Here is a 13,168-nt window from a genome sequence, read left to right as displayed (position 1 = left end):
GGTAATGTTAGACTAGCGATAATCTATACGCTAAGTCGGTTGGTATTGCACTTCCATCTTCAATGGAGTGTCTGGGGTTTTGTAGATCACTTACGAAGTCGGTATTATCTTTACGACGATGTGTTAAACTCATGGTTCGGTGAGGTTCTTGTAGAAAACACTAAGTATAAAAATAGATATAATTTCTTCTGAAGTTTTACATGCTGAAGATCAGATATGATTGTACAAGTCTTCTAATAACGATAGCTTGATCGCTTCTGCCAATGATGATGGCTAATCCTATTCCTCTACATGATAAAGCTTAGGTAAAGAGGTACAGGTCTTCTAATGACGATAGCTAACTCTGTTCTGCCTGTCTACCATCTCTGTTACAAGTTATGAAGGAACAGACAGTAGTTCGAACATATGAACATACTTACAAATGACATAGTTTCATACGAACACACAATCAAATGAGACACGCTACAGATCACGTAGGCGGTAGTTGTCTCAAGCAGGGAGCTTGGACTAATGTTTATAAACAATTGAATGACTACAGGTGACGGCATGTTATCTTAGCCTACATACTTATGGTATACGTCATCTTTAGCGTCTCTAGTCTGATCACATTCCTGCAAGCAATCTTTTATATATATGGACTAACATTCCATATTTTTATTATGTAAACACTTACATATGCAAGTATTGGAGCCATTTTGCACTGCATAACCCATATTTTGCTTATATAGAAGGCATTGAACTTAACGGTTTTTACGCCACGCCAGAGGTTGCCACAGTGGTATATGCAAGTATTGGAGCCATTATGCATTGCATAAGCCATATTTTGCATATATAGAAGGCATTGAACTTACGAGTTTTTACGCCACGCCAGAGGTTGACACAGTAGTATATGCAAGTACTGGAGCCATTACGCATTGCATAACCAATATTTTGCATATATAGAAGGCATTGAACTTACGGGTTTTTACGCCAGGCCAGAGGTTGCCACAGTAGTATATGCAAGTACTGGAGCCATTGTGCATTGTATAACCCATATTTTGCATATATAGAAGGCATTGAACTTACAGGTTTTTACGCCACGCCAGAGGTTGCCACAGTAGTATATGCAAGTACTGGAGCCATTGTGCATTGCATAACCCATATTTTGTATATATAGAAGGCATTGAACTAACGGGTTTTTACGCCACACCAGAGGTTGCCACAGTAGTATATGCAAGTACTGGAGCCATTATGCATTGCATAACCCATATTTTGCATATATAGAAGGCATTGAACTTACAGGTTTTTACGCCACGCCAGAGGTTGCCACAGTAGTATATGCAAGTACTGGAGCCATTATGCATTGCAAAACCCATATTTTGCATATATAGAAGGCATTGAAATTACGGGTTTTTACGCCACGCCAGAGGTTGCCACAGTGGTATATACAAGTACTGGAGCCATTATGCATTGCATAACCCATATTTTGCATATATAGAAGGCATTGAACTTACGGGTTTTTACGCCACGCCAGAGGTTGCCACAGTGGTATATGCAACCGAGGTTGCCGCAGTAGTATATGCAAGTACCGAAGCCATTATGCATTGCATATTTTTTTGCATAATATGAGCCATGATAGGGTTTTTTTTACGCCACGCAGAGGGTGCCACAGTAATATGCAATTACTGGAGCCATTAGCTTGTAACATTACTTTTTACGACGCCACGCCAGAAGTTTTTGCGACCAGTATTTTGCATATAGAAGCATTGAACTTACGGGTGTTTTAGCCACGCCAGAGGTTGCCACAGTGGTATATGCAGTACTGGAGCCATTATGCATTTCACCAATATTTTGCATATATAGAAGGCATTGAACTTACGGGTTTTTACGCCACGCAGAGGTTGCCACAGTAGTATATGCAAGTACTGGAATCATTATGCATTGAAACCAATTTTTGGCATATATAGAAGGCATTGAATTAAAGGGTTTTTACGCCACGCCAGAGGTTGCCCACAGTAAGTATATGCAAGTACTGGAAACCATTTGCATTGCATAACCCATGTTTTGCATATATGAAGGCATTGAACTTACAGGTTTTTTTTACGCCACTTAACAGAGGTTGCCACAGTATTTATGCAAGTACTGGAGCCATTATGCATTGCATAACCCATATTTTGCATATATATAGAAGGCATTGAACTTACAGGTTTTTACGCCAGGCCAGAGGTTGCCACAGTAGTATATGCAAGTACTGGAGCCATTATGCATTGCATAACCCATATTTTGCATATATAGAAGGCATTGAACTTACGGGTTTTTACGCCACACCAGAGGTTGCCACAGTAGTATATGCAAGTACTGGAGCCATTATGCATTGCATAACCAATATTTTGCATATATAGAAGGCATTGAACTTACAGGCTTTTACGCCACGCCAGAGGTTGCCACAGTAGTATATGCAAGTACTGGAGCCATTATGCATTGCATAAGCCATATTTTGCATATATAGAAGGCATTGAACTTGCTTTTACGCCACGCCAGAGGTTGCCACAGTAGTATATGCAAGTATTGGAGCCATTATGCATTGCACAAGCCATATTTTGCATATATAGAAGGCATTGAACTTACGGGTTTTTACGCCACGCCAGAGGTTGCCACAGTAGTATATGCATGTACTGGAGCCATTATGCATTGCATAACCAATATTTTGCATATATAGAAGGCATTGAACTTACGGGTTTTTACGCCACGCCAGAGGTTGCCACAGTAGTATATGCAAGTACTGGAGCCATTATGCATTGCATAACCCATATTTTGCATATATAGAAGGCATTGAACTTACGGGTTTTTACGCCACGCCAGAGGTTGCCACAGTAGTATATGCAAGTACTGGAGCCATTGTGCATTGCATAACCCATATTTTGCATATATAGAAGGCATTGAACTTACGGGTTTTTACGCCAAACTTGGGCCCGTTCCACAGTGGTATATGCAAGTACTGGTTAGCCATTATGCATTATCAACCAAATATTTTTTTTGCATATAGTAACTATACGGGTTTTTACGCCACGCCAGAGGTTGCCACAGTGGTATGCAAGTACTGGAGCCATTATGCATTGCATAACCCAATATTTTGCATATATAGAAGGCATTGAACTTACGGGTTTTTACGCCACGCCAGAGGTTGCCACAGTAGTATATTGCAGCGTGACTTGGGATTGCCATATGCATTGGACATTAACCATTAATAACCCGCATATCATATATAGAAGGCATTGAACTTACGGGTTTTTACGCCACGCCATTAGTTGCCACAGTAGTATATGCAAGTACTGGAGCCATTATGCATTGCATACCCATATATGCATATATAGAAGGCATTGAACTTACGGGTTTTTACGCCACGCCAGAGGTTGCCACAGTATGCAAGTACTGAGCCATTATGCATGCATAACCCATATTTTGCATATATAGAAGGCATTGAACTTACGGGTTTTTACGCCACGCCAGAGGTGCACAGTGGATATGCAACAGAGGTTGCCCACAGTAGTATGCATGCAAGTCTGGAGCCATTATGCATTGCTATCCATGCATATATGCATTGAACTTACGGGTTTTTACGCCACGCCAGAGTTGCACAGTGGTATAGTGCAATTAACTGGAACCATTATGCATTGCATAAGCCATATTTTGTCATATATAGAAGGCATTGAACTTACGGGTGTTTAAGCCACGCCAGAGGTTGCCACAGTGGTATATGCAAGTACTAGAGCCATTATGCATTGCATAACCAATATTTTGCATATATAGAAGGCATTGAACTTACGGGTTTTTACGCCACGCCAGAGGTTGCCACAGTAGTATATGCAAGTACTGGAGCCATTATGCATTGCATAACCATATTTTGCATATATAGAAGGCATTGAACTTCACTTTTTGGGTTTTACGCCACGCCAGAAGTTGCCACCAGTAGTATATGCAAGTACTGGAGTCATTATGCATTGCATAACCCATGTTTTGCATATAGAATTGGCATTGAACTTACGGGTTCTTACGCCACGCCAGAGGTTGCCACAACAGTATATGCAAAAGATGGGATTTAACATGCAATACATAACCCAATTCACTGAAGTAGAAGGCATTAACTTAGCGTTTTGACGCCACACCAGAGGTTGCTTTCCACTCATAGGTGATTTGGTATCGTTCCCTATTCCAGAGGGTATCATTTGGCAGGAGAGGGGGTGCCCTGTGGCCCTATGAACAGCTGTTGGCTCTCATCCTAAGAGGTTGTCCTCTGGCCTCCAAACAGCTGTTAGCTCTCATCCTGAGAGCTGGTCCTCCTTCCTCCAAAAGGCTGTTGGCTCTCTTCTTGAGAGCTTATCCTCCTACCTCCAATCAGCTGATGGCTCTCATCCTGAGAGCTTGTCCTCCTTCTTCCGTCAGTGAGACGAGAGAATCGCCGAGGATGCCTGATGGAAAGGACGATCACAAGACTTGTCTTCACAGCTACAAAGAAACAGCCCAAGTGAAGGATTCTGACTGGTCACAAGTTGATGATGCTGCGTCATGTTCCAGAGGCATTGCGATCTTCCTGGCCCAGTTGATGGTGTTGATTGCAGGATGGGTGTGTGGGAGGTGGGGGGACCTCCCGTGGCTGGTTGCTGCTGGGGGGAGCAGCAGTGATCACCCATCCTGCAATCAAGCTATCGAATGGGCCGAGAAGATCACAGCTCCTCTGGAACACGATGCAACATCACCAACTGGTGACAAGTTAAAGTCCTTCACAATTTTTGTCAATCAGGGGCTGTTTCTCGTGTTGTTTCTTCCTAGTTTCCTTTGGTGTTCGTCCTCTTTGTTGTCCTTCCAGGTTTCTTCTTCTTCTTCCTCTTTGTCTCTGGAGGATCTTGGAAAACTTCAGCTGCCAGGGCCTTGATGAACTCCCTGACAGCGTCGTATTCTCCTCTTTCTTTAGAATCATGCAGAAGATCGTTGGCAAAGTTCACCTTCTGCATGATTTCCTTCCTATGCTGTTGCTCTTTTTGAGACCCTTGGCACCTATGAGGGTCGAACTTGAGCGCCCGCTTCCTGTAGGCCCAGTCTATTTCCTTCAAATCAGCTGTCTCTGCAATTCCTAGGATGTAGTAAGGGCACCCATAACGTTGCATCCTTTGCAGGGCTTTGGCAGCTGCAACCAAATCATTTCGACCATCTAATTCCTTCAGCTGGACCATAGCTTCACTGTGTCTTCCAAGCAACAAGAGACACAATCCCAGTCTGAGCCTGTAGTCTGCTAGGTCGTCGCCCATATCCAGTAGTCTGAGGAAACATTCACTCGCTTCTTCCAGCCGTCCAAGCTTGTAAAGAATGTTTCCTTTCGTCTTGGCTTCTTCAACCAAAGCATTATCCTTATTCTTTTCAGTTTTATACCTTTCTGGAAGCGACTGAACTCTTGCTTCATTGATATGGACCTTCTCCACACCTTGTTTCTCCTGCGTCTCATGGCTGTAATTTTTCTCTAGCTCACGATTTCTTGTGAGAACAGAGACAGGTTCTCGCTGTGAGACTCGCAATCTCTCCTTGAGTTCTGTGGCCACCTGGTTCAGTCTCTTTCTTTCGACTTCGTGGGCCTTTACCTTCTCCTCTAGGTACCCACAGTAGAAATCGTTGTCCTCTGCCTGTTTCTGCAGTTCTAACACTTTTTCTCGGTTCTTCTCGCATTCTCTCTCTTTACCTGCGAGATGCTCGTGTAGATTTTCTATTTCTTTTCCATTCTGGAGTAATGACTCCTCCAACTCTGCAAGCTTCTTCTTCAAGGTTTCATTCTCCTCTTCAGCAGAGTCGCGATCTTTACGAAGCTTTTCAACGTTATGCTTCTCTTCCATCAACTGGTCCAGCAAATCTTGGTTCGTGGAGATCAGAGCCGCTTCGTTTAAATTAACGTCATCGATTTCATCCAGAAGGAAAAGGTTCTCCTCCTGAGCGTCCATCCAGTTCTCCTTCAAGAGACAGATAATTTCGGTGGCGTAGAACAGGTCTTCTTCGGCGTCAATCCGGGCAGTTGCAGCAGCATCTTGAGCAATCTGGAGAGCTCTGTGGCCTCCAATGCACTGATGTGCGCGGCCAAGAAGCCCTCCCAGAACAAGAGCTGCTGCGTTATTACCAATAAATATTTCGAGGTTTCGGAATCCATTTATATAGTTTGTACACTGATCCGGTAGGGATCAGAGCCAATGCGTTTTCACAATAAAGTTAAATTTACCAAGAGCAAAACATGTTGCCTTTCTTTCCACCCGATCAAAACGTCAGAATTGGAAAATGCCACTGGAGCTCCAGGGATTCCGCAGAACCTCATTTCGGCTTCGATGCGTCTTTTTTTTCAGATTCCTGGCGGAGCCTCCTTTCAGAAGGACTTGGAGCGACTGAAGGCTCCTCCTGAAGACTTCGACGGCTTCAGCAGAAACCCTGCAAATGGAGACGACTTGAAAAGTGAGTCAATAAACGTCGGGAAAGGAACCGAAAAGTCACCTGGAAATTTTGATATTTCAGTCACAGATGATTATAGCACAAAAGAAATTGATTTTAAAGAATTAAGAATAAAGAAAGAAAAAGGGGAATTTAAGCTTATTTGATGAGGAAGCGTGAAATTCTTTAGTTCACACACACACACAAACGCATAAATATATACATTATATACACACACACACACATATATGTATATATATATATTATATATATATATATATATATATATATCTATATATATATATATATATAATATGCTGGCCATACTCTTTTTTATATATATATATTATATATATATATATATAATATATATATATATATATCTTTTTTATATAGGTATACTCTTTTTATATAGATATATATATATATATATATATAATCTATATATATATGTATATATATATATATATATAGTATAGTAATATATTATATATAATATATAATATATGTTTGCAACCATACATTTTGGATACTTTCATCAGTCTTTGATCACTGTTAATACATTACCATGAGAGAGAGAGAGAGAGAGAGAGAGAGAGAGAGAGAGAGAGAGAGAGAGAGAGAGAGATTAGGATGCAGTTTCATCGAATTATAGTCATTTATTTATTCATTTTATAAATGTAGTCAGCAACACCTTCAAATAGGGTTGAATGTTGATCAACGTCCATACGCCCCCCACCCCACCCCACCTACACCCTACCCCCACATTTTCTTACAGCGTTTTTAACAGCACTTTCAAGCAGCGTTTTAACAGCACTCTCAAACAGCGTTTCAACAGCGCTTCGACGTGCATTTTTAACAGCATCTTTTAACAGCACTTCCAAGAGTTTTTTAACAGCACCTTCAAACACCGTTTTTAACAGCATCTAAAATCACATTCAAACAGCGTTTTTAACAGCACCTTCAAACGCCGTTTTTAACAGCATCTAAAATCACATTTAAACAGCGTTTTTAACAGCACCTTCAAACAGCGTTTTAACAGCATCTAACAGCACATTCAAACAGCGCTTTTAACAGCAACTTTTAACATTACCTTCAAACAGCGTTTTAACAATATCTAACAGCACATTGAAACAACGTTTTTAACAGCATCTTTTGACAGCACCTTCTAACAGCGTTTTAACAGCATCTTTTAACAGCGTTTTTAACACCATCTTTTAACAGCACCTTCTAACAGCGTTTTTAACAGCATCTTTTAACAGTACCTTCAAACAGCATTTTAACACAATCTAACAGCACTTTCAAACAGCGTTTTTAACAGCATCTTTCTAAGCACCATTTTCGAACACCATCTTTAAACAGCATTTTGGAACTGCACTACTGACATTTTCGGACAGCATCAGAACAGTATTTCAACTGCCTTTTCGAACAGCATATTTTAACAGCATTTTCGAGCAGCATTTTCAAAAGCATCTTTTCAGAAACGTTTAACAGCATTCTGTAACAGCAGACGCTGTATGTCCATTTATTGGAGGGTGGAATGGTGGGCGGCATTCAGGTATTACAGAATCCACAATCAAGAATATAATGATACTCTGGAGTTATGAGAAGAAGAAGAAGAAGAAGAAGAAGAAGAAGAAGAAGAAGAGAGAGAGAGAGAGAGAGAGAGATGGGGGGTAAGCATCGGGAACGGATAAGATAAGTTCAGGTATCGGTGATTCACAGTGAGAATGAATGCACACTTCTACTTTGCGCCTCTCTCTCTCAATACAACATAGTGGAGGTTTTAGAGTTCATATTATGGCTTCAGAGTCATCACGACTCATTGGTTTCATATCCATCTCATCCTTAGTAGTAAAACATCATTAATAACAGAAGCTTCTTATAGGCCTTTCTGCATGCAACGAGAGAGAGAGTGTCACTAAGGGACGGCGTGCAGTGCGAGTTAAGGATTAGGAGGTTTGAAAGACTAGTTAGTCCATCCGAGGAGAGAGAGAGAGAGAGTGAGTCACTAAGAGACAGAGTGAGAGAGAGGGAGTAAGAGACAGAGTGAGACACTGAGAGAGTGAGAGCGAAAGAGAAAGAGACTATGAGAGAGAGAGAGAGGGGCGTTCACTATGAGACAGAGTGAGAGAGAGTGTCACTAAGAAACAAAGAGGGGAAGAGAGAAGAGAAGACTAGCGAAGCCTGATACACCACTCCCCCACACACCCACCACAGAAAGAGAGACTTTATGCCTGCTTGCAGTCAGAACCAAAACCACCACAACCACTTCCTCCTCCCCCACCAATTTCTCATTCGCTTTTCAGTAAAAAGAATGTAAACGTATGAATCAAGATTCATTTTAGTATTAAGGCGCAAATATATTTTGCTGTATTTCAGAACTTACGAACAAGTTTATCGTTTACAATTACGTAAATCTGTGTAACATTTCCGTTGATGGATTTCAAAAGCTGGAAGGAGGAAGGAAGGAATACCTTTTTTCATGCATTATTCTAATGAGAGAGAGAGAGAGAGAGAGAGACTGGCAATAATGTTAACACTGATCATTCTCTCTCTCTCCGAACTTTCCTTTAACTTTTTATGATTTATTATGATTTTTGTCTCATTGGTAGTACTAAGCCGTCATCCCTGAAAGTGGCTGGCTCCATAGATATGCACAACCCAGATAGCACTTTCACATTCGTACTACATAACTGTTATATATATATATATATATATATATATATATATATATATATATATATATATATATATATATATATATATATATATATATATATATATATATATATATATATATATATATATATATATATATATATATATATATATATATATATATACACGCGCGCGGCGCGAAAGAACGTCACGTGAACAGGTAAATACAACAAATCCGTGAAATGATCTGATTATAGGTCTAGGTCTTCGTCCCAAAGAAACGGGTCTTGCCACATCTGAATAACAAGTTTTTCATTTTCTTTTTAATCGTATCTCACTCCTTCCCCCCTCCTCCATCTGTGACCCTCAGTTTTCGTGGCGCTCTCTTGTAATAATGGGACTTCGCTTTCTACCAATAAAAGCCTTACTATCAAATAACAGCATACCTACTACTCTTTGATTATAATTGTAATATCAACAGCCGCATTCCAAATTCTTATTATTACAAAGACAACTAGCATCAAATCATGTAAGGCATAAGTTGAGGAGAGAAAGACCTCCATAGGCCTAGAAGACATTGAAGGAGGAGAAACAAAGAGACAGTTATAAGAGAGAGGACAACAGCAAGAAGGAGGCAGACGGAAAGGAGACACAGTGTAGTTGAGCTGAGAGTGTGGCTGGTTTCAGAAGGGGCGCCATTACCCTCTTAAGTATATTGGAGGCATAGGTCTCGACTTGTCATAGGGGTTATTATGGGAGTCGATTCTTCCTTATGGTTGGACGTTTGTTTGGTCACAAGCGACAATTATTGGATCAAATAAACGTATTTTTGTGCATGATTTTAACTGCTCGGCATACGTCTGCATTTATCGATGGCAACCATGTGCGTTTTTGTTTGTTTGTGTTCGTTCTGCAGATGTTATTTCCAACGTTAAGAATGTATCAAGTAATAATGAGATTATATCCTTATATATAATATATATATATATATATATATATATATATATATATATAATATATATATATATATATATATATATATATATCATCTGACGTCCAAACCTGATATTAGTAACATTTTAACGTATATGTAATTAAGGGACAAATATTACAGCACCATATTATAAAGGATACACAATAGATTGAAAAATAACCATTTATTATAAAATATGTATCAGTATTTAGTCCATCCACCATCGTTGGCGATGATATCTTGTAGTCTACTGGGGACGGAGGCTACATGATTGCAGACGATTTGTTGATTTTTTCTGAATATCCCATTCGGACATGGTGTGCTGGAGGAGCTGCCTTGATGATCGCTCTTGGCCTGGGATCCAAGAGTTGACGATGGTCCTCCAGCAATTTTCCAAGGGATTCATATCACACCCCTTACTTGGCCAGTCCAGCAGGCCAATGTCTCGTCGTTGCTCCTCAAACCATCGCCTAACTATCTCTGTTTAGATCTCTCCTTTCTCCTGGTTTGAAAAGCTGAGAGATATTCCACCTTCGGCCCCTCCCAAAAAACTCGAAGCCATAAGCTTCGTGCAGTTGAAAAGTCTACCGTGGAGAGGAAGAAGGTGGAATTTCGCTTAGCTTTTCAAACAAGGAGGAAGGAGAGATATGAACTGGGAGACGGAACCTTACGTTATAGATTATGTCCAGCTCACCCTTCCGACAAATGACACCTCATATGAGATATATATTTATATATATATACTATAAATAAATATATATATATATATATATATATATATATATATATATATATATATATATATATATATTACATATATATTTATATCACCATAACGTGACTGGAATATCTTGAGGTAGTAAAAGTCCACACTTATGTAAAATGTATATTAAAAATACATAAAAGACGGGAGCTTTCGTCTACTTGATCAGTAGACCTCATCAGCTGCACTGATTTTTCCTTTTCAAAAAATATACAAAAAAGTTACGAAGGACAGGCAGGACTCTGGAACCGTCTCCAGAAGAGGTAGTTCAACCACGACGATCGGCTCGTCTTTTGGCCAGACACTTGAACGAGGGAATAACATGATTGATAGTTTGTTTTGGTTGTTATCTCCCTTGGAGACGGTTCCAGAGTCCTACCTGTCCTTCGTAACATTTTTGTATATTTTTGAAAAGTAAAAATCAGTACGGCTTACGAGGTCTACTGATCAAGTAGACGAAAGCTCCCGTCTTTTATTTATTTTTAATACACATTTTACATAAGTGTGGACTCTTGTTACTTCAAGATATTCCAGTCACGTTTATGGTGGATATATATATATATATATATATATATATATATATATATATATATATATATATATATATATATATATATGAAATGCATGTATCTTATGAGGTGTCATTTGTCGGAAGGGTGAGCTGGACATAATCTATAACGTAAGGTTCCGTCTCCCAATTCAAATCTCTCCTTCCTCCTTGTTTGAAAAGCTAAGCGAAATTCCACCTTCTTCCTCTCCACGATAGACTTCAACTGCACGTGGCTTATGGCTTCGAGCTCTTTGGGAGGGGTCGATGGTGGAATATCTCTCAGCTTTTCCAAAACAGGAGGAAGAAGGGAGATCTAAACAGGGAGAAACAGGCAGAACCTTAAATTAATGATTATATCCAGCTCACCCTTCAAAATTTGACGCCTCTTGTAAAAAATAATTAATATATAACTATATATGTGACGTTTGTTTTGCAGGACAACTGTCCCATTCACACAGCCAGGATAGTTAGGCGATGATTTGAGGAGCAACGAGACATTGACCTGCTGGACTGGCCAAGTAAGGGGTGTGATATGAATCCCTTGGAAAATTGCTGGAGGACCATCGTCAACTCTCGGATCCCAGGCCAAGAGCGATCATCAAGGCAGCTCCTCCAGCACACCATGTCCGAATGGGAGATATTCAGAAAAAATCAACAAATCGTCTGTAATCATGTAGCCTCCGTCCCAGTAGACTACAAGATATCATCGCCAACGATGGTGGATGGACTAAATACTGATACATATTTTATAATAAAGGGGGGGTGGTATTTTTCAATCTATTGTGTATCTTTAATAATATGGTGCTGTAATATTTGTCCCTTAATTACGTATATGTTAAAATGTTACTAATATCAGGTTTGGATGTCGAATGATATATCTATATATATATATATATATTATATATATATATATATATATATTTCTATATATATATCTATATACACACACACACACACACACACACACACCACACACATATATATATATATATATATTATATATATATATATATATATATATATATATAAGGATATAATCTCATTATCACTTGATACATTCTTAACGTTGGAATTAACACCTGCAGAACGAACACAAACAAACAAAAACGCACATGCTTGCCATCGATAAATGTAGACGTATGCCGAGCAGTTAAAATCATGCACAAAAATACGATTATTTGATCCAATGATTGTCGGTTGTGACCAAACAAACGTCCAACCATAAGGAAGAATCGACTCCCATAATAACCCCTATGACAAGTCGAGACCTATGCCTCCAATATACTTAAGAGGGTAGTGGCGCCCCTTCTGACACCAGCCACACTCTCAGCTCTATTACACTGTGTCTCCTTTCTGTCTGCCTCCTTCTTGCTGTTGTCCTCTCTCTTATAACTGTCTCTTTGTTTCTCCTCCTTCAATGTCTTCTAGGCCTATGGAGGTATTTCCTCAACTTATGCCCTCTTTATTTCTTCATGCTAAATTTGAGTTACGTACGGCCCTACATGATCTGATGCTAGTTGTCTTTGTAATAATAAGAATTTGGAATGCGGCTGTTGATATTACAATTATAATTAAAGAGTAGTAGGTATGCTGTTATTTGATAGATAAGGCTTTTATTGGTAGAAAGCGAAGTCCCATTATTACAAGAGAGCGCCACAAAAACTGAGTTAATTCTGCTGTCGGTAATAGCAAGTAATAATATTATTACGACAAAAGTTGAACAGACGGGTTTTCTCGCCTCCATGATGAGAAAATAAACCTACAGAATAGATTCAGTTAT

The 13,168-nt window shown here is 39.5% G+C and overlaps 1 protein-coding gene across 1 annotated transcript; it reads right to left on the bottom strand.

The window, feature by feature from the left end:
- Positions 1-4,805: 4,805 nt before the first annotated feature.
- LOC135201201 (uncharacterized) lies at positions 4,806-5,966 on the bottom strand. Its single transcript, XM_064230079.1, has one exon. The coding sequence runs from the start codon at positions 5,964-5,966 to the stop codon at positions 4,806-4,808; it is 1,161 nt and encodes a 386-aa protein (XP_064086149.1).
- Between the last annotated feature and the right edge of the window lie 7,202 nt (positions 5,967-13,168).

The sequence above is a fragment of the Macrobrachium nipponense genome, chromosome 28 (assembly GCF_015104395.2).
Source record: "Macrobrachium nipponense isolate FS-2020 chromosome 28, ASM1510439v2, whole genome shotgun sequence".
NCBI classification, from domain to species: domain Eukaryota; kingdom Metazoa; phylum Arthropoda; class Malacostraca; order Decapoda; family Palaemonidae; genus Macrobrachium; species Macrobrachium nipponense.
This window is presented reverse-complemented; position numbering and strand designations above follow the sequence as displayed.

Coding starts and splice junctions, on each gene's coding strand:
- LOC135201201 (XM_064230079.1), bottom strand. CDS start 5,966: ATGGACGCTCAGGAGGAGAACCTTTTCCTTCTGGATGAAATCGATGAC.